General features: G+C 42.9%; 3 protein-coding genes across 4 annotated transcripts; 2 read left to right on the forward strand and 1 right to left on the reverse strand.

The window, feature by feature from the left end:
* The first annotated feature begins 11 nt into the window (after nucleotides 1–11).
* sgpp1a (sphingosine-1-phosphate phosphatase 1a) lies at nucleotides 12–6,434 on the forward strand. Its single transcript, XM_072361911.1, has 3 exons — nucleotides 12–1,079; nucleotides 3,202–3,291; nucleotides 4,503–6,434. The coding sequence occupies exons 1-3, from the start codon at nucleotides 396–398 to the stop codon at nucleotides 5,052–5,054; spliced, it is 1,326 nt and encodes a 441-aa protein (XP_072218012.1). The 5' UTR covers nucleotides 12–395; the 3' UTR covers nucleotides 5,055–6,434.
* A 592-nt stretch (nucleotides 6,435–7,026) lies between these two features.
* Nucleotides 7,027–14,634, forward strand: abcd4 (ATP-binding cassette, sub-family D (ALD), member 4). Of its 2 annotated transcripts, XM_072361845.1 has the most exons (19): nucleotides 7,027–7,387; nucleotides 7,675–7,793; nucleotides 8,078–8,205; nucleotides 8,908–9,047; nucleotides 9,203–9,319; nucleotides 9,683–9,808; nucleotides 10,183–10,233; nucleotides 10,751–10,845; nucleotides 10,924–11,045; nucleotides 11,648–11,739; nucleotides 11,846–11,935; nucleotides 12,115–12,320; nucleotides 12,800–12,891; nucleotides 13,084–13,120; nucleotides 13,246–13,295; nucleotides 13,406–13,458; nucleotides 13,546–13,622; nucleotides 13,761–13,876; nucleotides 14,186–14,634. In XM_072361845.1, the coding sequence occupies exons 1-19, from the start codon at nucleotides 7,347–7,349 to the stop codon at nucleotides 14,285–14,287; spliced, it is 1,854 nt and encodes a 617-aa protein (XP_072217946.1). In that variant the 5' UTR covers nucleotides 7,027–7,346; the 3' UTR covers nucleotides 14,288–14,634. The 2 variants fall into 2 exon arrangements, with proteins under 2 accessions (XP_072217946.1, XP_072217947.1); XM_072361846.1 differs by lacking the exon at nucleotides 7,027–7,387 and having other exon boundaries at nucleotides 7,712–7,793; nucleotides 8,083–8,205.
* On the reverse strand, nucleotides 14,599–24,965 carry LOC140266748 (acetyl-coenzyme A synthetase 2-like, mitochondrial). Its single transcript, XM_072361844.1, has 14 exons — nucleotides 24,529–24,965; nucleotides 24,266–24,362; nucleotides 23,989–24,188; nucleotides 22,693–22,868; nucleotides 22,100–22,252; nucleotides 21,847–21,994; nucleotides 21,507–21,644; nucleotides 19,366–19,458; nucleotides 16,412–16,524; nucleotides 15,798–15,924; nucleotides 15,584–15,711; nucleotides 15,355–15,418; nucleotides 15,144–15,265; nucleotides 14,599–15,052 (listed from the first exon to the last, which is right to left on the reverse strand). The coding sequence occupies exons 1-14, from the start codon at nucleotides 24,836–24,838 to the stop codon at nucleotides 14,888–14,890; spliced, it is 2,034 nt and encodes a 677-aa protein (XP_072217945.1). The 5' UTR covers nucleotides 24,839–24,965; the 3' UTR covers nucleotides 14,599–14,887.
* Nucleotides 24,966–25,111: the final 146 nt, after the last annotated feature.

A 25,111-nucleotide genomic window follows, 5' to 3' on the forward strand; every position in this document is an offset into this window, starting at 1 on the left:
TTGACTGACTGAAATTAAAGCAAACGAAGAAGAAACGTAACCGCTGAAGAGGAAGCCAAGCGAACGCGCTACTAACGGTCTGACGCAGTTGGACGGCGGCTTAATTAACGCTACTAATCGCAGAGTAATGGTTAACTGTAACGGACTTTGGATGCTACCGTCTTGCACGTCCACGCTGTACGTCCACAAAGTCGGCGTTTTGAATGCAGTTACCAGGTATTACCGAGGTGTTACCGCTCCGCGCCGCTAGCTCAAGCTGCTGTATTTTTAGGAGGAATGAATCGGCCGCCGAGCTTCACTTCTGCTTAGCTTCCTCGATGATGAACACATTTTTTTGCGACAGAAAATTACTTTGTGCTGCAAATTAATCACGTTTTTTTTCCCCCCCCGAAGACATGGCAAGCGCCGTCGTAAAGACGTTTGTACAGACATGTAATTATCTCCAAGATCCCTGCCATGTAGCGAGGTTTCAAAAATTCTGCGGCGTTAAAGGAACATTTCCGGACAAACGAATCAAGCCGGACAGTGGACGGTCGGAGCCGGACCGTCCCGGACTGAGGAAGAGGGTCCAGCAGGAGGGCCAGAGCTCAGATGAAGGTGTAGGGAACGGAGATGCCGCCACAGCGCAGATTAACGGGATGCAGGGCGACGACACCGTCAGGCCAGAAGGACCATCAGCGGCGGATGACGACTCGGACACGACCAGAGCGAAACCCCTCCGGAGAAACTCCCTGACTGGAGATGTGGGTCAGGAGTTCCTGATCCACAACAAGTTCCTCTTCTACCTGTTCACGTTTGGGACTGAGCTGGGCAACGAGATGTTCTTCATCATCTTCTTCCCCTTCCTTTTCTGGAACATCGACGCCGTGGTCAGCCGGAGGCTGATCGTGGTCTGGGCTTGGAACCTGTTCGTGGGACAGTCCACCAAGGACATGGTCCGCTGGTCCCGACCGGCCTCCCCTCCCGTGGTGAAGGTGGAGGTCTTCTACAACTCCGAGTACAGCATGCCCTCCACGCACGCCATGACGGGGACGGCCATACCTTTCTGTCTGTTCATGCTGACCTACGGTCGGTGGCAGGTGAGCATGTTGGGAAACACCAGCCTGAAAAGCCTCTTTTCCACAGACAGCAATGAGGAATCTGATCGAGACCAAAACCATATTTCAGTGGATATGATCAGTTCAATTAGTTAATTTATGGGATGAAATGTTTAAATGTAGTTGCAGCTGTGCAGTTTGGGTGCAGATGCAGGCATGCTGGGGTGGGTCCTTCAGACCTCCAAGGGCCCCAGAGGCCTCAGGTCAACTGTTTGGCATGTTTCAGAAACTGGGGGGAAATTAAGATATTTATCTCTAGGGGTGAAATAATTATCAGAGTTATCATTTTTCCAGGGGGTATGTGTGCTGTTTTGTTTTCTTTGCCAGCTTTTATATTTCAATGATTCATCTTCGAGTCTTCGAAAAAACTGGGACGTGTGTTTTTCTTATACTTTACACGTAACAAATTCTTCTAATTCTATTGTTGAATTCAGTCCCAAGCCTGGTTATTCTGCGCACACTGTCGAGCAGTAAAGTATGTTTTGTTTCGCAATCTTCTCCTCTTTTCTTTTCTTTTCACACTGCCTTGGTGTTCATCACGACCTGCTGGGTATGAATCCCCTCTGATAAACCCGCAAGGAAGCTAAGCAGATTCCATCAATGTCACAGATGCCAAAGTGCCCCAAAAGCTGTATCCCCATATAGAGCATATATGTCGAGCGGGACTTTTGTTGAAGTGGACTAACTTGTTGTGTCAGAGAGCAGAGTAGCTACAGTGAACAAAGCTCTCTCTCTCTCAGACAAGGTGAAAGTTTAGTTTTCCTGGTATTTCCAGTGATCGGCGTGTTAAAGGCCTCTCAAGAGGAATGTTGTTGTAGGATCAGTGCAAAATGGAGCGCTCAAAGTGAGGAAACTTCTTTAGACTGCAACGTTTATGCAGAAAGATCTGTTCCCTGCGTCAGGAGCTGGGGTGAATTCGAAGATTTGACATTTAAACGTCCTGATGTAGGACATTTAAATGGAAAAAGGCTATGAATGTGTCCTCAATCTTTCTTTGGGATGTGCCGAAGGACTCATATGATTAATGAATAGATGACAAAAGTACATTCGGAAAGGGTCGGACTCTCATGAGTGAGTTTGGCTGTGCAGATATGACCTCCTGACAAGTTAAAATACCGAATCAGTGGCAGGGACCGAAAGAGGAAGTCGCAGAGGAACAGACACAAAGGAAGGACATGCTGTGTTGGGTGGGGAGAGAAAACCTGCACCAACGGACAAAACAAGCGGCCACCGCCAGGAAGCAAGAGCTCAGTACCTGAAATGAGCTTTTTGTTGTTGTGCATCTCCCCGAGGGCCTTTGAACTGAACGGACACAGCTGTCTGAACTGCCTGAACTTAAATTACGTGGCCTTCACGTGAGAAAAACTAAAACAATTTGTAGAAAGAGGTTGTAAAAGATTAGAGGCCGGCCATAAACGGGATTCCAAGGTTTGACGGAGAGTCAGAGGGTTATCTATGTGGCGTGAAGCTTGTTAGTTGCAGTGGAGGTGAGATTTTGGTCGGTCATTCGATCAGTCCACCTCACAGCTGATGACTGTGTGTTCTATTATCGACCTGACGCCAGCTGTTGGATAGATCCCTGTCGTCACGCGTTCATACCCGGCGTACAGTGAATCGTAATAAACCCTTTCACCCTGCTGTTTTCACAAGCTCATGACCCGTTACTTTAAAAAAAAAAAAAACATGAGATTTCCTCAGGCCCCTGTTTGGTTTTGAGCCCTGCCGCTCAGCAGATCTTCAGACGATAATCATGACAAACACACTTCCCAAACACTCTTGCTGCTGTGAGTGTGCTGATGTTAGCATTTGGTTGGATGCACTGTGGAGCCAAAGCATATTGTGACAGAGTTGGGGGGGGGGGATTAATGGAGACTTTCACACAGTGACCTTTGCGTGAATTCTTTCACAGACACATAGGGGTTATATATACACAGTGCCAGGAAGCAAACCTACCAAATGTCCCCACAAACATTGAACATATTCCTGTCAGTGGTGCTGTCTGAGAGAAGTTAACCATGATGCCCCCCCGAGGAAGGTGTTCCACGGACCCTGCCCCTGCACTGTACTTCTAACGCTGTGATCACTCTTATGTGTTCTCCTGTAGTACCCTTTCCTCTTCGGCTTCTGTGTGGCTCTCGGCTGGAGCGTCCTGGTCTGTGTTAGCAGAGTCTACATGGGCATGCACTCTATTCTGGTAAGCAGATTAAATAATTAATAACTAATTGAAATATCCTCTGAAATATGAATAACACTGAGAATATTAGGCGATGCTGTGACACCTGGACCCTGTATTTTGTCCCTTCTTGATATATTAATCTAATGAAATATACTTTTGCCTGGTCAAAGATGTTCTCTAAGAACCTTTGTTCTTGTCATGGAATTTCTCCAAAAGAAATGAACCTTTAAGACAAATTGATTGTAGCAGGCTTAATTGTAACATTACAGTGTTACAGGTGGGGTTGGATTCTTGCTTAAATACCCGCTCTCTGCTGCGCCGCGGAGCTCTGATGTTAGCTTGAAAATCCCGAACAGAAAATCGATGGAAATCGGGTTCAACAGTAGATCTCGGTTTTTTAAAAATGATTTAAGGAACAGGTGTGGAAGTCACGTAACGTGTCACTGTGCAAATCTCTGGATTTGGCTTTGCTCAGACTTGCATTGATGGAGGTTTTTTTTTTTTTGAATGCCTTGAGATTTTTTTATTGAGACAGATGTTTACTGTATTTCAAAGTAAAACAGGAAGTCTCAGAGCAGGAAGGGAGTTTGTTGTGACGGGAGCATTCGGACCAGTTGACTATAGATTTTCACTAATAAATCTAATGAAGTCATTTCTTAGCCAGTGGTTAGAGTGTTTTTCAGAAAAATGTAACATTTACAGGAAAACCAGGGGACTTTGGGAAGAAATGGTGCTAATGAATAGAAACTCATTCACAGAGAACTTCTTAACTCCTGGTTTGATTGATGAGGAAAAGGATTTGGATTTAGTCCTCCTTATTCTTTATAGCTTTTAATATCATCTATGATGTGTGGATAGTATAATGAGCCCTTGATAACACAGGAGCCTCTTTGGAAATGATATGCAAGTAAAGCTCATAAACAAATGAAAGTCAGTAGATAAAACCAGATTAGATTGTGTGACCTGGCAACTGCTTTTATTAGATATTGTTTTTGTTTGCACCATCTGATAGTAACACCAGTTTGACCGTCAGCAGCTCACCTGATTTTTTCCAACAGTTTTTATAACTGGGGGAAACGGCGCCTCCTTCAGGCCAGAATAAAGCAAGATATTAGTTTGTTTATGTGGTGATAGATGGGTAGAAACGTCGTGAAGGAAGTCCGACTTTGTATGCTCCATCTGTAGGATGTATGGACTGCTTTTCAATCATTTCTGTACTGTTTTTGCAGGAGGTAATCACAGGCTTCCTGTACAGCCTTCTGGTTCTCTCCTTCTTCCAGCCAATCTTGGAAAAGATTGACAATTACTACATGATGGACCACTACGCTCCGCTTGTGATCATCGTGTCGCACGTGAGCCTCGGACTTGTGGCTTTCTCACTGGATTCGTGGAGCACATCTCGGGGAGATACCGCTCAGGCTCTCGGCACCGGGGCCGGGGCCGCTTTGGCCACCCACGTGAACTATCAGCTGGGGCTGCTGCAGGATCCACCGCTGTCCTCGCTTCCTCTAACTTTACCACCGGTCACCGCAGGCCCGGTGTTGCGCTCCCTTCTGCGCTTCTTCATCGGAGTCGCTGTCATCCTCGTCACGAGGATGGTCATGAAAGCGGTGACCATTCCGTTCTTGTGCCGACTGTTTGGACTGCCCTCGGATGACGTGAGGCGGGCCAGGCAGCACATGAGAGTGGAGTTGCCATATCGTTACATTGTCTACAGTGTTGTGGGTTTTAGCTGTGTCTGCTTTGTGCCTGTCCTCTTTGGGATCTTCCACCTTGCCTGAGTGTTGGTTACAAACAGTCGTGTCCGACTGACACCGCGAAGGCCAACTGTACTTGGAAACAGGCTGCTTATTTTTTTTAGCTGTTTCTGCACGATGGAAGCCGAGCAAACGCTAAATCTGATATTATCGTTCATTCATGTCGATGAATCCCACTAAAAAAACTAAAACCAAAAAAAAAAAAAAAAAGATTTGACCCTAATCCGTACCGTTTCCACCAAAGCTTATCAGTAAACTATTTAAAAACACAACAGCGAGCGACGCCGCTGCACATGTTTGTGTGTTTTGTTGTCACGGTGAGAACCATAATAAATTATTTGGGCTAAATCTAACGTGTGCAGTCAGGGTGCTATAAATATACCGTAAGTATTAATTATGTATTAATCTATGGCTGAAAATACATTTCCACTAATGCGATCTAGTGTTTTTGGTCTGAACGGAGCTGATTTCAGCTGTTTTAGGGAATTACTTTTATATAAATGAAAGAATGTAAGATATCTGTGGCCAGTTTTGAAATATCCCCTGAGGGAACACAGTCGGGTTAAAGTCTTCAGATGGACACATTTCTAGTTTGTGTCTTTTCACGGGATTTGTTTCCGCATCACCTGTATTGTTCTTTAAAGATCCGCTTGTCGTCGACGCATTTAGGTATTCACCGGACCCTCGCAAATACAAAGCGTGTCGGATGTACCGTAATGATGCTCGAGTTCATCATTGAGGAATCTGTTGTGCACTTCCCTCATTTCTGAGTATGTTATTGGAGAGTTTCATCCTCCTGAGAAGAAATCGAACACTGAGTCGTTGAAATCCGAAGACACCCAATGTGTCGTTTGTTTTCACGTTTAAGTCAACAACAGCCTGGACGCAATAAAAGATGCTCAAAGTGGTGTCAGGATAGTTCAGACTTTAACTTTGAGCAGGTCTTTTTTTGTCATTTCTGATTATCTCACCGCCTCTTTTTTTTTTTTTCAACCCAAATATAAGTTAAGTGCACAATGAATCATTAGTTTAAACCAAGAGAATCAAGAAGAACAAATATTTTTGATAAATTATTTTGTCATTACGATCTTGATCTGAAAAATTTAACATTGTAAATGATTTTACTTCTTTATTATAATGAATTCCAGAAGTTTCAGCTGACCGCGTGTGGAAACTTTGACCCTATGACTTCTGTGATTGATGTATCTATTTGTAATTTGTCGTAATATTTTATTGATGATTAATTCTTACATTAATGTCAGAATATTCATATCCAACTTTTATCATAAGAATCTATTGGTCTTCTGTCATTATCAATTCTCTCAGCTTTTTGCCTGTTATGCAAAGAGTGTGACTATTGACAATATGTTAAAACAAGGAAGAATAAAATTACAAGAAAAAGAAGGTTGTTCGCTTATTTTTGTAATTAAATATCATATTTTAAAGCTGTTTTTGTTCTGATTTTGGTTTACAATAGTGTCTCTGAATCTTTTGAGGCCATTAAAAGGAATGTTTCAGTTGTTATCTGAGATTCCTTCCTAGAGTACAGTATTGATCTGTATAAATAAACGTATCAAGCTTTAAGCTACAAGAATTTCCCCTCAAAGACAACTGATAGAAACTTGCTTTTTTTGTTATAGATATTTCACAGATCACTTCTCAAAAACTGACTGTATGAAGACGAATGCTATTATAAAAGTTATAAAGTGCAACACTCCCCACCCTCTTCACATTAGTGTTGAAACCACAGAACATAGGTGTTTTAATGGTTTTAACCAAGACGATACGAAAAAAATCAAAATCCAGCACAAATTTTCTATAAAGTGCTTCTTGTAGTATTTTTTCAGTACAGAAAAAAACGACCAAAAACAAAATTGTCACCCGTACTTTCAAACCAGAAAGCTACTGAAACATTTATTTTGAAATGAAAGACGGAAACCGGTTAAACCGGAAGTCCGTCGTTCGGCAGCTGCCGTACAAAATTTGCTTTTAACTGTGGCGACCCGGCCGCAGCACGGAGGGGCAGAAATGACCAAGCTAAGTCTGTTTCTCGTTTAAACATACCCGCGGAGCCTTGAAACAACAATAAATGCCGTTAATTTGGGCCATTTTGTTTAAGTTTGTGTGTAACAATCCTTGCTAACCGCTGTCATCGCTGACGGGTGTTACAAATCTGTTGGTTTTTATGTGAACTGGTCCGCTTGTTTCTCAGAAGTTAGCTCGACCTGCTGGAGAATATTGTCCCTTTATGAAACACGAACATCGTATGTGAATTTGGAGGTGGGGGCGGAATTAAGTTCCCTGAACCCAGTGCAGATGCCTCGCTTGGAGAAGTCAAGTGGAAAAGGGGCAAAAAGGTAAGGACCGAATCACGCCTGCAAGAAAGGTCGCTTTTAACGATCAAGACAGCGAGAGGGTCTCTTAGTCCTCTCTTTATTTAGATTATATGTTTTCTCTCAGGTTTTAAGCAATGCTCACTCAGAATTAGGCATACAGTGAAATCTTCCTAGACTGCACTGACCGCTCAGTTTTTAGGCTTTATGCTTTTTCTGCTGGATGTGCATCATGAATGAACACAGTAGTTGTAGTAAGTCCCAGTTCGCAAATGCACTAAAATGTCTCAATTGTTCCCTCTGTAACTCAGGCCAAAGCTGGACTGGAGGTTTGTTCAGAGGCTCTGCGGTATTCAGAGGGTCCTGTTCCCATCATGGACCAGTCAAAGTGTTCTGATGTTTGGGACTCTGCTTGGAGTCACTCTGACAGGTAACAGTTGCAGTTACAGAGACTTTAGCGCAAGAGGGGAAGATTACAAAAAGAGGAAGTTAATCGACACAGTAGGGATAAGCTAGTGGTGAAATGTTTGACATTTGAGCTTGATGTCTCTTATGAAGTCTCATTTCCTCCATGTTGGGCAGAGATTTTCTAAAGCTGCACTTATGACAGCAGCAGACTGCATTCAACACTTTCTTGCTGACCATCAGCTCAAACTGTTTTACGAGACTCCGTTTAAACTGCGTTGTGACGAAGCAATCCTCTTTCCCCATCAGAGCAGCTGATCATTTACCAAGTGGGTGTCCTCCCTAGCCGCTTCTACAATGTCCTCGCAGATCAAGATTTCTCCGGCTTCAGGAGTCTGGTGGGAGCAGCCGCGACGCTCATCTTACTCAACTCCACAGTAAGTTGATGCAACAGTGGGAGGTTATAGAGGCAGACCACGTCCTACTGCTCCGGTTGCTTTTATCTCAGCCTCTCGGGAACAAATAAGACCGAAATAGTACAGATCAGTTCCAGTCTCACTGCACAGAATCTGTCGGATCAGTTTGCACTCTCTGGCTATTGATCATTTTAAAGGCTGCTCTTCGAACAACCGTCCACAAAGTCCTCCTCGTGTTAAACAGCAGTGACACAATTGAAGTAATCTATCACAGATTCTTATCCTGCAGATTAGCGACTCCACATGCTTTATGTCACTGATCAAAAGGTTCGGTCTATGTGATCTCATCTCCTCTGCTGGAGTTTGTTTGTTTGACTTTGCTCTGTTGGTGTGTGTTACTAACACCAAGTTATCTGTTAAATAACTGCTAAATGTGGACCGCTGCAGCATTTATTGTATTTAATTAAAACAGCATCTGACAGATGCTATGCTTCCACTACTTTCCGTTACCTGTTCAGAGTCATACAGATGTTTTTACTCAGCAAATGTTTCTTGTGTTTTATGGCACCAGGTTTTATGCCTTTACAAGGTCAGCCTGACACAATGATTTTACACCCGTACGCACTTTGGTTGGTTGTGTTTACTTGGACCCGTGGCTGAGGGGCTTGACACCTGTCAGCATCTCTGAAAACCACAGATCGCTGCTGTCTTTCTCTGTCGCAGCTGAAAAGTCTGGATCAGTACATTTGCAATCAGATGTATGTTAGCTGGAGGAAGACGCTGACGGAGAGCCTCCATTCGGCCTACTTCCAGGGAAGAGTCTATTACACCCTCAATGTTCTCAGAGAGGACATCGATAACCCGTAAGCATGAATGTTTTCTCATTCGGACACAAATGCAGCTTCAGGTTATCAGCGAGTACGTCCGTACAAATATCCATCTGCTATATGTGTGGTATCCATGTTAGGTGGAGTAATGTACTGGTTTGTTTTCACTTTTGTTTCGGTGTAACCTGCAGAGACCAGCGGATCAGTCAGGATGCAGAGAGGTTGTGTAAGCAGATGAGCACCATGGCCAGTCGCCTGATTGTCTCGCCATTCACACTGTCCTACTACACATATCAGTGCTTTCACAGGTGAGCATAATGCACGGAAACATTTCACTTTCTGTTTCTTGGGGAAGATCGTCCAACTGTTTTACATCTACGAGTGGCAAAAGCACGCAAGCCTCTAGGATCAGCAGCTAATGTATAAAGGAGTCGGGTGTTTCCAGTCTGTTGGATGACAATGCGGGGGAGTCGTTTTATTTAACAAACAGAAATCTATCAGATGAGTCATCTTTATGTTATGTCCTGACTTTAAACTGACCGAAGATGATGTGGAAAGACCTGAAGTGAGCTGTTCATGTCAGGAGATCGTTGAATGCATTTTAACGCCTTATGCAACCTGTTCTGAATGGTCTTTGTGTTTACCTAAAATAAAGCTGCCTTGCTTTGCAGCACCGGCTGGATCGGTCCTGTGAGCATCTTTGGATATTTTGTATTTGGAACCATTGCCAATAAAATCCTAATGGGGCCAATTGTGTCCACCCTGTTTGAGCAAGAAAAACTGGAGGGAGACTTCAGGTAACTTCAACACATGTTTCTCAAGAGAATTTGTGCTTCAACTGCCCTGCTGTCCCAACCGTTTGCAGAGCAGTTCGGTAATATGGAAGCTTCATTTGATGCTGTTTTTTCCCCTGCAGTTTTAATCAAGGAAATAAGTTCTTTGTTAAGAGGAAATATCTGTTGCCTTTGGCCTGTTGCCTTTTTCCTTCTAAATAACACAGGATGTGCATCAGCTTTGAACTTTTATTCCTGAGTTTATTCTTTTTTCTGAAGGGGAATGTGGGATGTGCTGAAACCACCAGATATTGTATCAGCTTTGGTTGTTTTAATGCTTTAAAACATGTGTAAACACAATCTTGCATATTTATTTATATATTTCTTTCATTCTCCAGATTCAAGCACATGCAGATCCGAGTTAATGCAGAGTCTGCAGCTTTTTACAGGTGAGGAGCTATTGTTCTCATGTGCTGGTATAATGTCTCCAGAGGCTTAGATCATCATGTAAAGCTCAAACCTACAGGGCAGACTTTGTGTTTGTGCTGACAGGAGCTCCCTAACAGCAGTACTCGCTTCAGCTCTTCCCATCACTGCTTTTTGGAGTTTATTCCTTCCTCTGAACTCTTGAGTTTGTTTGTTGTTTTCTTCTTATCTGAAGCATCAGACAGTTTTAATGGGCACTTCCTTTTGTTTCCCCGGTTGCTCCGTTTCAGCCCGAGCAAACCAAAAACACAGCAGTACAATGTTTAAACTCCAGTCAAAGAGCCAAAAAGCCAAAATGCAAAGAGACCTATCTGCTGCTCGTTGTCTTAATTTACATTGTGTGAACCTATCTGGCTATAAAAGTCCCGCTCTCCGCAGTCATGCAGAAACTCTACCTCTGTGTTTGAAGACATGCATGATGCAGCTCATGAAATCCCCAGAAAAGCCGGTTTGAAGAAATGTAACTGTGTGCACTTTCAGAGCTGGGAAAGTGGAGCACATGAGAACCGACCGACGACTGCAGGCTCTGCTGCAGACTCAGAAGACTCTCATAAACAAAGAGCTCTGGCTTTACAGTAAGAAAATTCTGTTTCATCTATCATTGCAAAGTCTGGTTTTGATTAAACTGGCTAACCTAACCCCTGCTCTCTCAGTTGGGGTTAACACCTTTGACTACCTCGGAGGTTTCCTCAGCTACATTATCATCGCCATTCCGATATTTACTGGTATTTACGACGGTCTCACTCCTGGTGAACTCAGTGCACTCATTAGTAAGGTAGGCATGTGTTGTTTTTTTTCTATTTAATCTGGTCTCTTTTTGAAAGAAAAGTTGCTGTACAGCTAAAGGGGGGGAAAAAAGCAAAATAATTCTCTATACAGTCACTTGAAGCATCTTTGTTTGTTGCAGTTTATGCAATAATAAAATGAAACAATGTTTGACAGGAAATTGTTTAGAAAGAATCTTAAAACTTATAAAATGTTATCAAATGGGTGTACAGTCTATGATTATGTTCAGAATTTAGATTAAATCCATCGGTGAGCTGTAGAAATTATTTTGTAAATTAGTTATGCTCTATCTGTAGGATATATATAGTGCATGCATCCTACAAATTAGTTTGGCCACTAGGTGGCACCAAAACTCTTTTTTTCTCCTAAAAAAACAAACAAAGCAATGCACTCCTGTGTAATTCTAGTGCCTGTTCTTAAATGTCTTTATAAGCATTACATTAGCATCACAGCTGACATATTCAATTTAAACTTTCGCTTGTCTTATTCGAAGCTGTGTTCAGTGGAGCTTGTTGTTGCAGTTTTTTTTATTCTGCATTTGCGTCTCAGTTACTCTCTGCTTGGGTTTTCTTTCTCCTTGGACATATTCAGAATGCCTTTGTGTGCATCTACTTGATAAATGGCTTCACTCAGCTAATAGACCTGTCAACTACTCTGTCAGACGTGGCTGGATACACCCACAGGTATCACGCTGCATACTTAAACTCGCCTCCTGCCGGATAAATGATGACAGCGGGATATTTGGGCGCCATCTCCATCACTGAATCTGTGCGTGTTTGTTGTGGACAGGATTGGGCAGCTGAGGGAGGTGATGGATGACATCCTACGCAAGCAGTGCGACTATGACCCTGCGTCAGGGGAAAGCTACGACTTTGACAGGTTTGTGGGAGCACTTCTACATTAATCCGAGCTGCAAAAAAGGGAAGATGATTTAAGAAACAGGCTGTATGCTGAGGGGATTTTATTACATTAAAGATGTATAAATGGAAACAAGACCATGGTGAAAAAATAGTTTGCCAGCAACCTACTTCCTCCTTTCATGTGATTGTGTCAAACAGTGACTTCAATGTCCACGCTGGCCCCGTGGACACTGCCTTCATCCTGGACCATCTCTCGTACAAATCTCCATACTCAGACGAGCTGCTGGTGGAGGATTTGAGTCTGAAAATCGGCCAGGGAACTCATTTGCTTGTGGTGGGGAACACTGGCACCGGCAAGACATCGCTGCTGCGGGTCCTGAACCGTCTCTGGGAAGCTGACAGCGGTGAGACGGCCGGAGGGCTGGGCCCCTTTTGTCCTGACGAGCTGAGGCGTCGAAGCAAACACGAGTGTCTGGAGTCATTTTTAACTTTTAAATGTGTTTTGACCTGTTCACAGAGGCGCGTTGTTCGGATTCCGCGCTGGCCGACTCACTTGGTGTCTTTCAATATATCTTTGCCAGTTAAATACTAATTTGTAACACAACCTGCCTTTTATGAATAAAGAAAGAGTCACGCTTCGCACAGGAAGCATGAAAGTGTTTTAGCAGTTTTTTGAGGGTAATCGGTACTTTGCGTGCCAGATAGTGGTGCAATTTAACCCATTTCTGCATCGGAGAAGGTTCTTGTCTTTATTTCTTTCTCCAAGCTAAAACATCAGAAGAGATCACTTAATATAAGCCATCTGGGGGCAAGACACTGAATAATTAGTGAGGTCTGTACACACCTGTGGCTTCATCACCGTCTGCCCGTTTCTTTGTCTTAGGTTTTGTCCAGATGACCACGTGTTTCGGGCCCAGAGGAACCCTCTTTCTTCCACAGAAGCCCTACTTGACTGATGGCACACTGCGTGAACAGGTTGGTTTTGATGCATCCGTCGAAGGATTTGCCACTTTGGAGCCTACAACTTCTCAAATTAACAATGCGCCAGAACCACTTTCCATTCTGCTGAAAGCAACGCCAAAGATGCTGTGCTTGTCACAATAGCTAAACTCTATGACCCACATACTTTTTGAACTAATGATTTACAGGAACTCTTCTTCTCAACAGGTGATCTACCCATTGAAGGATATTTACCCTGCATCAGGTATCCGACTCGGTTAAAAGCAATAAATGAGGTTACATCCGTTATATAATTTGCTCTGAAAACAGTTGCATATTATCTTGTTTTACCTGTGGAACATGCTGTTAGTGCTTACTAATGATTTTCAGGGTCAGTGGATGACGACAGAATCATCCAGTTCCTGGAGCTGGCTGGAGTGGTGGGTACCAATCACCCATTTGTAGGCTTTCTGCTTAAATCTTAGAAAATCATTAACTTTTTTCTTTTCCCATATACTAATGCTGAATCAAATGTGATCGTGTGCCGCAGTCCAGTCTCCTGAAACGGACAGGTGGCCTGGATGAAAAAGTGGACTGGAACTGGTATGAACAACAGCACAAAGGCTCTAAATGGAGAAAAAAATGTAAAACCTTGATTCTGGTGTTTTGGGTTTTTTTCCCCCTCTGCAGGTATGATGTCCTTTCGCCAGGTGAAATGCAGCGTCTCTGCTTTGCGCGACTCTTCTACCTGCAGCCCAAATACGCTCGTGTGTTTCTTTAGATCCTCTCTAAGTATTTTCACCAAACAGGAATACGAAGCTTTTATTATTCTGGCTGGATTTAGTCGCACTGTGACACCTTCCAACCTGCTGATGTTGATTTTTTTTCTTTTCTTTATCCATCAGTGTTAGATGAGGCCACCAGCGCTTTGAGTGAGGAAGCTGAAGCACAGCTGTACCGGACCTGTAAACAGCTGGGCATGACACTGGTCAGTCTGGGACACCGTAGCAGCCTGGAGAAGGTAGGCTGAAACCTGACGAAGCAACATGTAAATTCACTTGATGTAACGGGTGGAACAGTTCCTAGACTTGGCAGGTGCCTCGGATCATAATGTCTTTTTATTAAAATTATTAGTATTTGGGGAAAGAATTTGTGATTTTCTAACAAAACCAGTAATCGGATGGGATCCTACAGGATTGCTCTATCAGAGTCTCTTCAGTGTGATAAAATGAGCTTTTATCTTTCCATTCACTTTTACTCTGAAAACCTTTTTTGCTCATTTTCCAAATCTACTGTCCAACTCCTTTTTTTTTTACTTTGTTTTTGTCAGTACCACGACGTCCAGCTGAAGCTGTGTGGAGGAGGTCGGTGGGAGTTAACCAAGATAAAAGGAGTCAGCGGGAACCCCGACCTCAGTGAAGAAGTCATGTGAGCTCACAGGACACGCAGGAAGCATCAGTGTGGGAGACGGGAACGCAAAGACTCAGTTCGTCAGTTGGTATCGTTCATGTGCTGTTGACAACGCTACTTTCAGCTCAGTCCGGCAGTTTTTCAGACATGCAGTTTCTATGTCAACGGACAGTTAAAAAGGTTCCTATTTTATAAAAGTTAATAAATATTTGGTGGCAAATCGGACACCAATCAGAATGTTTTGGACTCTGATAATTCACCCATCGAGTCGACAATTTGGACAGAAAAGACACTTAATGAAGGTAGTTTATTGCATTATGTTTACAACTGCAGTGTGGTGTGATTACAACTGTAAAAAGTACAAGTTTGTTATCAAACAGAATGTTCCTGTAGGAATACCTACTGAGAACGGAGCACATCTGTGGATTACACACTGTTTTAAACCATTTTATAACCTGATTGTGTAAAATGTTCATATCTACAATGAACCCATTATATTTGGTCATTAAAATCATTCTTTCTAAAAAAGGCACAAGTGTGGTTAATGGAAACGGAGTAAAATGCAGGTGTAACCTTCACATTCCTCTTTAGATATGATTCAGGAAGTCTGTTACCATGGTTATCATTTACTTAAGAGCTTTTGGTGGCCTTGAATAATTTCCTGAACTGCCGCCGGATCATCCAGCGTGCTGAGGTCACCCAAACCGCCGTGATCGCAGTCCACGACTTTGCGCAGCACCCGGCGCATAATCTTACCCGAGCGTGTCTTCGGCAGCCGCTTCACAAACTGTGACACGGACCAGAAATATTACTAAGTTTCTCAGTAGAGTCAGTCTCAAATGTAAATCTGATATTTAAAAATGTCGGCGCAAATTTACCTGAATTAAGTCTGGACAGGCATACTTGGCAATCTTTTCAGAAACCATACTGTTAAGCTGCCTGGACAGGTCCGCCTCTTCTGCATTTACACCCTTTTTCAGCACCACAAAGGCGTACACACCTGACAAAGCGAAAGTGACGGACGTTTATCTGTACTTATAAACTGCAAAAATACGTATTTGACCGATTTACACATGAAAGACAACATACCTTCTCCTTTGATGCTGTGCGAGTATCCGATGACTGCAGATTCAGCCACTGCAGGACACTGATTCTGTCACAGAAATTACAGTCAGGATTGTGGTTATGGGTAGTTTTTGCAAAAAAGAAACGCGTCTGGTAACACGACTCTCCATCATCACCGAAAGGCCTATGCTGAATTTGCATGGAAAATTTTGCCTATCCAGTGAAATAACACAAGTGTGCAAAGTGAATTTACCACAACATCCTCTATCTCGGCCGTCCCAATCCTGTGACCGCTCACGTTAATGACATCATCAAGCCGTCCTGTGATCTGGTAATACCCTTCCTCAGAGCGATATGCACCATCACCAGTAAAGAAGTGACCTACAGTATGAGAGGGATTTAGTCTTTCTCCTCATGGAGAAAACTGAAAACAAAGGCTGTTTGTTCCTGAACACAACACACTGTACCAGGATAAGGTTGGCAGTAGGTCTCAATAAATCTCTGGTGGTTGTTATGAATAGTTCTGGCCATACCAGGCCAAGGCTGAGCAATGCACAGAGCTCCAGATGTGTTGTTGGAAGTCAGCACTTTGCCCTGGAGAAACCAAACAGTGCTAAATATTAACACACACAAACGTGACATAAATAAGTTGGAATCAGTGTTATTCGAATCAGTCAACTCAAGTGTTCTGGGCATGTTATTCCCGGGATTGTAGGATCAGCTTATAAAATGACGGAAGAAATCTACAGTTAAGAGTGTTAGAAATGGAACATTAAGGCTCCCTGTTGAAGCTCTCTAAATGTTTTTGTGTGTGTTCACATACTGAGAAGAGGAAGAAAGATCAGCTCAGCGACATCACTCCAACTGTCTGCACAATCTGTGCATTACAAAAGCAACCTCAATGGCAACAAATCAGCGTAACAGATTTTTAGGGGACTTTGCATGCACAGAGTGGGTCTGTTGGGTGAGAGCAGGGTGGGTATCAAAAGTGACACAGCTGGTGGCTATTTTATAATCCTAATCTGACCCTCTCGCAGGGATAAAGAACACAGACAAACACACACACGGCCAAGCACCTTACCTCAGTATCCATGAGCACCGGCTTAATGCCAAAGAAGGGTCTCATGGCCATTCCTGGAACGATCTCTGCATCTGGTTCTGATGGTTTCGGGGCGATGCAGATGCCACCCGTTTCTGAGGACACACAGCAAAACAGGGCAGATTTAACAATAAGGCAAAAAAGAACCAACAATGAGTGAGTTTTATCCCCTTCACCCGCCTGTGGCATTGGACAGCTACAGAAGATCCATTTCTTTACATGTATATGAAAAGTTCACATTGGAGCCTAAAAGATAATATAAAAAGTACCAAAAATGACAATAAACACTGAATTCCTTCGAAATTGGTTTGGTTTTCGGCTATAATATAAACATTTTCTTTCAACGATGTGAATGTGGGACCGACTTGAAAATAAACCACAGTAACCATGTTTTTTTTGTATCGATTAATAATTTTTGTTTTTAATGGCTATGTGACACAGACAATAATCTTTTGAATGGGGGAATTTAATCGCGGTGCTCCTCAAGGCTCATTGCCAAGCCACGGTTGTTTTTATGAAGCAGTATATTTTCCCACTGCCAGCTCATTTAGTACAATTGTGTCTGTCAACATGTCTAGAAACCTGACATGTCTCTTTCCAAACAAGCAGCTCTAATAGTCAAGACATGAACTCGCTTAGCGATTTTAGATAACTACAAATTTTGTGACGATAAATCTGACGCGAGTCGTTGCCTGCTGCATCAGAAGCTCGACTTCTTGACTAAAATACGTAGCAGAGCACGAGAAATCAGTTTTTGGAGCAGATCTCTGTTTGATGTTCATGCTTTGACATCCAAATCATCCCAATGGGTCACCTGCGTTGCTATTAGACTGTGTAACATTCTGCCAATCCAGATCCGACAGTCTGCATCCTTTAAAGCATCCTTTCATAGGATTTTTATTTAATGATTCCATTTTATTTATTTTTTTAACATTTTAACATTTTAACTCGATGAAATTTCATTTTTACAAAAACATTAGTACAGTGGAGGAACAAAAGTAAAGCATCGACAGAACAGTGCCAAGTAACTGTTTGTGAGTCATAAGCCTTTCTCATGACTCCAGATGCAGATTGCGGAATTACAGCCATACTAAGTAAATTAAATGCTATTAGCTCTACCAAGTCCTCAGGGGCTCTCGTAATCCGCCTGGTGGTGTTGGTGGCACCAGTGCCGGAAACAGCAGACCCATTATAAAGTAGGACACAACAGATGATCCCACAATAGCATTAAGGCTGGCATCCCGATCAGACAACTCTAACTGTGAGACTGGTGGATGAAAGGCCCTTTCAGAGATAGCGTCTCACTTATTAAACAGGCCTTTTTTTTGTATAGAGATGCAACTTTCGATCATCTGCAGGCAGGATGTTGTCTCATAATAAAAACTGAGGCCGGCTGAGGGAAGCCACCCGCTCAGCTTCCACGTTACAATTTTTCTACCTTTGTCCTTTCCACCACTTTTCAACCCTCCGTCCTCATACATCCTATCACCTCTCCTGCCCTGGATAATCCAATGGCGGCCTTTTGCCAACAACAGATCAAAATCTATTTTTCTTTCTAAACGGGCTACTTGCGTCCAGATCAACCAAATGTCCTTTATGAATAATGCCACTTAGCCCTAATTGAAGCAAAATAACATAACAACATAATCCTTTTTACTGAAGTCGGATATTTGGGTCATATCTGTGTCTGTAATTCTCAAGCTCACGATGCTCTAATGTTTAATTATCATCAATTGATTATAGATTTCTGCCATTTGCATGGTAATTAACACGGCTTTGCTCCATTTACTCGGTACTCAAGCTGATTAGGATGGACAGAGGATGAAACGCATTGTGTCAGTCCGGTCCAGTATTCATTTAGGTTATTATTAAAAATCTACTGATGTACAACATGTTGCCATTATGTCCCATTATAAGCTACAGTTGTGGAGATGTCACATCAGAAGTTATCAAAGTGTGGAGGACAATATTCCTCCATCCCCAATAAAATAAGCTGATATGGGCAGCGAATATAAGCTGCATTTCAGCTCGATCGAAGTTACAACAGCCACATCCTTCTGTTGAAATCCATCCAACTGCTGCGAGTTAGCCAATAACACAGAAGTGGGCAGAAAATTAGTTCCACATGACTTTGTTTCTACGTCTTTTTAATCTATCAAATGGCTGAAACTTTAACAATAAAAATGTTCACAACGTTTCCTGTACTGCTCTCTAAATGATGTTTAACTCCTCAGCAAGAAAACATCTGGTTTCCCTCTCAAATCCACAGTGGATAGAAAATCTCAAAATGTGTACACGCCCACAAGCTACAATAATGTGTGTGTGTGTGTGTGTGTGTGTGTGTGTGCAACCCCAGTCATGAATGTTATGCATTAAAAGGCACGGATCTGACTCTGCTTTTCCCTTTAAGATGGACTCCTTTAGTGCAGACGTGGACGTTTTTGGGGAAGAATTCATGAACTTAACTTCCCCTTTTGGAGTGGTTGCGAACGCAACCTGCAAGTAAGGCAAGGGCTGCTTTAAAACTCACAGCACAACATGAGAGACTAAAGCAAGCTCACCACAAGCAAAGTAAACAGTGCTGACATTTTATAGACCAGTTAGAGACAACACAGCGTACAGAGCCTCACAAACAGACACACCAACGCATTCACAAAATAATCTGGCTGAAGACATGCTTTAGTTCTGCCAACAGCAAGACAACATTGCACTTTTACTGCTCCTATCTTAATTATCTGTGTCTTCTTCAGCTGAACATGTAGCTTGAAATCCAGATTTACAGGAGTGATTAAAAGGTCTGGCACCAGACCACTGCTCATGTGTCATCTACACTGCTTTATAACACGAATCTAATCCACAGCATTATCAGCTGTCATTCTCACATTAAAGTGGTGTTTCAGAAGCCAGCGTATTCCCCTCAGGGTGTTCACAGTTACCTGTTTGCCACCAGGTGTCCACCACAGGACAGCGTCCTCCCCCAACCACCCTGTGGTACCACTCCCACGCTTCAGTGTTGATCGGCTCCCCCACTGAAAAAGAGCAATCATGGCTTTAATCATGTGATCCAATCATGTAACTTTAATGTCTTTGATCAAACACATGATTGTTTCTGATTTTTTGTTGTCCAGGGTTCAATGTTTCTATAAAACCATCCAAAAATATATTTTTCGTTGGTTAGGAGGAAGAAGCTTTAAGTGTTTTTGTGAGACATAAGTTAAAGAAAAATTCTACAATACGGGGCCTATGTTCCCTTATACAGCCACATTAAAAAAAAGGACTCCCTTGTCAAGTTTTATATACCAGGGCATCGTTTTAAAAATGGTACCTACGAGGTCTTAGAATTAGATCAATCAACACGTCATATTACACAGTGTCATTACATTTTAAAGAAAAATAAGCCAAAAATCCAGAATCCAGCATTCTGCGAAGAGAAAGATTATTCACAAGTGGAAAACATTCAGGACAGCTGCAACTCTTCCCAGGAGTAGACGTTGCAGCAAGTTCACACCAAGGTCAGACCGTGCAGTGTAATCAGAGAAACTACAGAAAGCTCAAGAGCCACATTTCAGACTCTAAAGGCCTCAGTTAGAATTTTAAATTAAGAAAACTAAAAGAGAGCATACCAGCACAAATCCCTCATTTCAAACACGGTGGTGGAGGTGTGACAGGCACCTTACGGTCATTGAATCAAGCACAAACTCATCTGTATACCAAAGTATTATAGAGTCAAATGTGAGGTCATCTGTCTCACAGCTAAAGCATGACTAAAAACCAAACTTATCAGCAACTGTACAATAAAATGGCTGAAAATAAGAAAAGAATCCAGGTGTTACAATGAAATGCTGCACTGGAACCTTAAGAAAGCTGTGCATAAACAAATATCTGCAAAGCTCAATAAAATAAAGCAATTATGTGAGGAACAGTGGGCTGAAATTCCTCCACAGATGTGCGAGAATGATGACCCCATACAGATAATGTCATTGCTGACAAAGGTGGTTCTGTTAGCTGGTGAATCATTAACACTGAATTAAAGAGGCTATGTTTCCTTTTTTAAAATGGCTGTATTTGGGTGGAAAACCTGCAGGTCATGACAATCTTTGATCGTGGACCCATAATGAGCAGAAACACGATGAGAAACAGCTGCAGTGTGATATTACATTTGTGGCAAAGTTAAAATGCTGGAATGTGCCACAACTCAGATAGTTATCATCGATATCTAAAAGCAATATGGCAAAGGTCTCTATTGGCGTTTTGCCAAGAAGTCTCATGCTGAAATCATCAGTACTCATCTGACTGCCTATCAATAACTGATTCCTGATTACAAAGAAAAACTGGACCAAAGTGGAAAAATCACAGTTTTCCTTTAAGCTTCACTTTTCGATCAAACAGATATGCAATTGCTGTCCTTTCTGAGCCTCAAGCATGTTGACACAACAGCCCTGTTTATAATTTAAGTATGTCACACATGCGTGTCTTTTCATGTCAGGAATTTGCTGCATGACTCTTCAGTACATGACAAAAACCCATCAGAGGGCAGTCTTACATGGGACTTTGCACATGTAAGCCTAGACCCCTGTTTTACACGACACACTGGCTTCGATATGGAAACATAAATAATGGAAGTAAAAAGGGAGCTTACAAACCAACAACAACGGGAAAAAAAGCCACTGCAGCTGTGTTTGTATGAATGATGTAAATGTATCACATCCTCACATCTAGTTTTAAGTCAGACTGCACAACACAATAGCTGGAACACCTCTGGGGTTAACCCAACTGCGGAATGAATGCTAATTATTTAGAGGTGAGGATAAAAATGGCTGAGTCAGACATGTTCATTTCAGAGAGAACGGTGGGCTGAAATTGAACAGGAGAGGAGTTCCAAAAGTTCTGTAAAAATTAGACATGTACTACACTGCTGGTGGAAGTATTACAGATAATATGGTCAAACTGCGGAGATCCCAGCCTGTGCTACTGCCTAAAGGATTGTGCTACTTGTTGGTATGTGGGAGAAACGTGTTAACTAACCAGCCACAGAGATGAGAATCAGGTGGCAAAAAAAGCCTCTGGTTTCACATACCAGAGCCGAGAGTTTTGAGGGTGGAACGGTCGTATTTGTTCACCCACTGGTCTCCGTACTTGAGCAACAGGCGTATTGCTGTGGGGGCCCCGTAGAACTGGTTGATCTTAAGCCTCTCAACCATGTCCCAGTATCTGCCTGTGGGCGAGACAAAATGTTTACATTAAAATGATTCAGATACTCAAACTGTAATACTTCTTCACAGACAGAGACACAAGCGTGCAGAGCTCATGACAAAAGACAGGTATGCTTTAAAGACACCCTGTGATTTTGTGGAAGCTTGTAAAGATATAACATCATCAAGGCTGATAAAAACATGGCGTGTAGCTGACCACCATACCTGGGTCAGGATAAGTGGGAGTGCTCTCAAACAAGACAGTGGTTCCCCCATTGGCGAGGGGCCCGTAGACTGTGTAACTGTGTCCAGTTATCCAGCCAATATCTGCCACACAGCCGAACACGTCCCCGTCATGGTAGCTGAAGACATACTGAAGACAAAATGTTAAAAACATCTTATAAAAACAGTCTTAAGATCCAGCCTCTGGCAGTGGATCACGAGCAATGAAAGTGTTCTGCCAGTGGGTTCCGTTTACCCTGTGAGTGAGAGCAGCGTACAGCAGGTATCCAGCCTGAGTGTGAACAAGGCCTTTGGGCTTCCCTGTGCTGCCTGATGTGTAAAGCAGGAACAAGACGTCCTCACTGTTCATAGCAGCTGGCTCACACACCACGTCCTCCTTTAGCATCTCCTGCACCACACGGTGAGTTGACAAAGAAATGTCCCGAGTGGAAACATGGACACCAAGTTAGATATTTAGAAATCAAGAGGAGAGGCTTTTTGAACGCAGAAAAGAATGAACCTAATTACTTAACAAAACAATCTCACACAGCAGAGCCTGATTTGATCATGTCCTCCTATTTCTTTTTCAGAAGATGGAGTTGGCTCAGCTGTTATCTTCATTTTTTATTGTTAAATGACCAAAAGTTCCAGAACAGCTGTAAATACACATCATGGTAATACCGTTCAGATGTTGAGCTTTCAAATAAAATATTGATTATTTGATAAGCTGATCAAGTCAAAATGAACTAACAATTTTACCAGATTTATTTTTCCTTTTAGGACCTTATTGGGCAAAAAGAACAAACTGAGTCAGTGTGGTATGTTTTGATTGGCTCTCCCTTCTCTCACCTCCTCCATGGCAATGTCCCTCGCCGTCATGGTGACCGGTTTATCTGTTCTCATAGCAACAAACACCTGTCGTACTGTTGGACAGCTCTGTACGGCTGTGTCCACTGTCTTCTTCAGCTCTGTGACCTTTCCCCCCCTAACACCCTGGTTCACTGTTATGACAGTGCTGGACTGAGCTACAAATGGAATGAAGGAGAGAAGTTATTATTAAAACTTTGTTGTGACGTAACTGTGCCATATATAACCTGCCTGTCTGGATAATAACGCAGGTTGTGTTATGTTATTCCATAAAAAGTCCCAACAGCAGATTTCTTCTCTGATAAAGAAAAAGAAAAGTACAGATGAGGCATTACGGAGCCATACAGCAGCTACGATATGACAGCAGCTATGATTTTTCAATTTGGATTTAAAACTGGTCACCTCAGTCAGTGACTTTCATTTTTCTACTTACTTCCACGCACCTTATGAACCTTCCAGACCCCTCAGGTCATCTGGATACGTTTTTTTTTTTTTTAAATCAGTTCCCAGAGTCAGAACCAGACATGGAGAAGCTGCATTCAGCTTCTATGCTCCACATGTCTGGAACAAACTCCCAGAAAGCCTCAGATCAGCTGAAACACTCAGTGTATTTAAGTCCATCTATTTTCAGCTGCATTTGAATAAGCTTGAGTTTCAAAACGGAATCATATTTTAACTATTGATTTCATCTTTCAGAAATATATTTTTTTCTGATTTGATCTATTGTTCTTATTTCTTTCTTTTGTTTAAATTTTAAATCATGCTTTTTATTTCTTCTGTTTTAATGTCTCTGTAAAGCACTTTGAATCACCTTGTCGTTCAATTGTGCTATACAAATAAACTTGCCTTGCCTTGCCATGCCTTGACCGTATTCCTGCCTTGCTTTCAAGGAAATTTTCCTAATATACTCCTGCCTTGCATTCCTGCCTTGCTTTCCTTGAAAGCAAGGCAGGAATGCCACCTACAAGGAAACCGTTATCCTTTTGATTTTGAGCCATCTGAAATGATATCTTTATGCCACTATTATGTCCTCAAAGTGCTTGCTATTGACACACCTGACACAGACACAACAACATACTTCATTCCACCAAAGAAAATGTAAGACAGCTTGTTAATCTTGCTCTGGGAAATCAAAATGGAGAGCTGAAAGATGACAAAACACGCCCCAGAGTTGAGAGGAGCAGCAGAGTGGAGTGACAGGACATACGTTTGCTCCATTATTGATAGAAAACAGATTGCAGCTTTAAAAGTTGTTGTGGATAAATACTCAGGTCTCACCATCTCTGATTCGCTCTGCGAGGGCTTCTGCACTGAAGCCTGCAAACACCACATTGTGGGCAGCACCAATACGGGCACACGCCAACATGGACGCCACAGCCAGAGGACAGGTAGGCATGTAGATGGTGACGCAGTCCCCTTTCTTCACGCCACGCCGCCGTAACAGGTTTCCCAAGCGACACGTCATCTCCAGTAACTCTCTGCAAAGACATTTTGATTAATTACACTGTCGCCATAGGAAATAATGCAAGTGCAACACTGACTCCAAACTACTGACCTGTAGGTGTACCTGACCTCTGACCCCCTCTCATCTCTCTCCCAGATCAGGGCCACCCTCTCTGGACTGATGTGAACGTGGCGGTCCAAGCAGTTCACTGCAAGTGTCCACAAACACACCACAAATACATGTAATTTACAGCTCCACTCATCAGCACGTGGTGCGTTCATGGTACTGCTTTCACAGATCTGTATGCAGATGCAGATAGAGAAAAGACATCTGCTCCAATCATCAGATCAACTAAAGTGTGAAGATAATCTCACCAGATACGTTTAGCTCTCCGCCTTCAAACCACTTTATTTTTCCTCGGCTCAGGTCACAGTCCTGCACCGTGCGGAAGGGACGGATCCAGCTCAGCCTCTGGCGAGCCACAGCGGCCCAGAAGCTCTCGCTGTTGGAGACCGAGTACTCATGCAGCGCTGCGCGGCCCGACACTCCCTCAAAGCCCGCAGCCTCCGGCATGAACGCCGCTGTGTTGCTGCTTCGACGCAGAACATGGAGCCAAGATGTAAAGACGCCACGACTGAAGGAAGTGGCGACGTATTTCGAAGTGCATTTGCAAGGAAGCCACATGGTGTTAACCAAAGTGTTCTGTGCTGTCCGAATGACGCGTCCGAACCATTTCCAGGACACATAAATTATGTTAAGATATTTCGGACATGCCCCGCTCGTCACTTGTGATGTTGAAAACTTGGAAACCCCAAAGAGGATGGGCTAAAGATGTGAAGCGTCAAGGGGCGGTTACGACCGAATCTGCTGACTCTTTTTTTGTAGTTGTTGTTCTTGGAGAGCAGGCAGCAGACTTCTGTTTGCGCGAAACTTGCCGTTCGTTTAGCTGATTAAATA

This window comes from Leuresthes tenuis, unplaced genomic scaffold, assembly GCF_036924035.1.
Source record: "Leuresthes tenuis unplaced genomic scaffold, fLeuTen1.0.hap1 SCAF_13, whole genome shotgun sequence".
Lineage (NCBI taxonomy): Eukaryota > Metazoa > Chordata > Actinopteri > Atheriniformes > Atherinopsidae > Leuresthes > Leuresthes tenuis.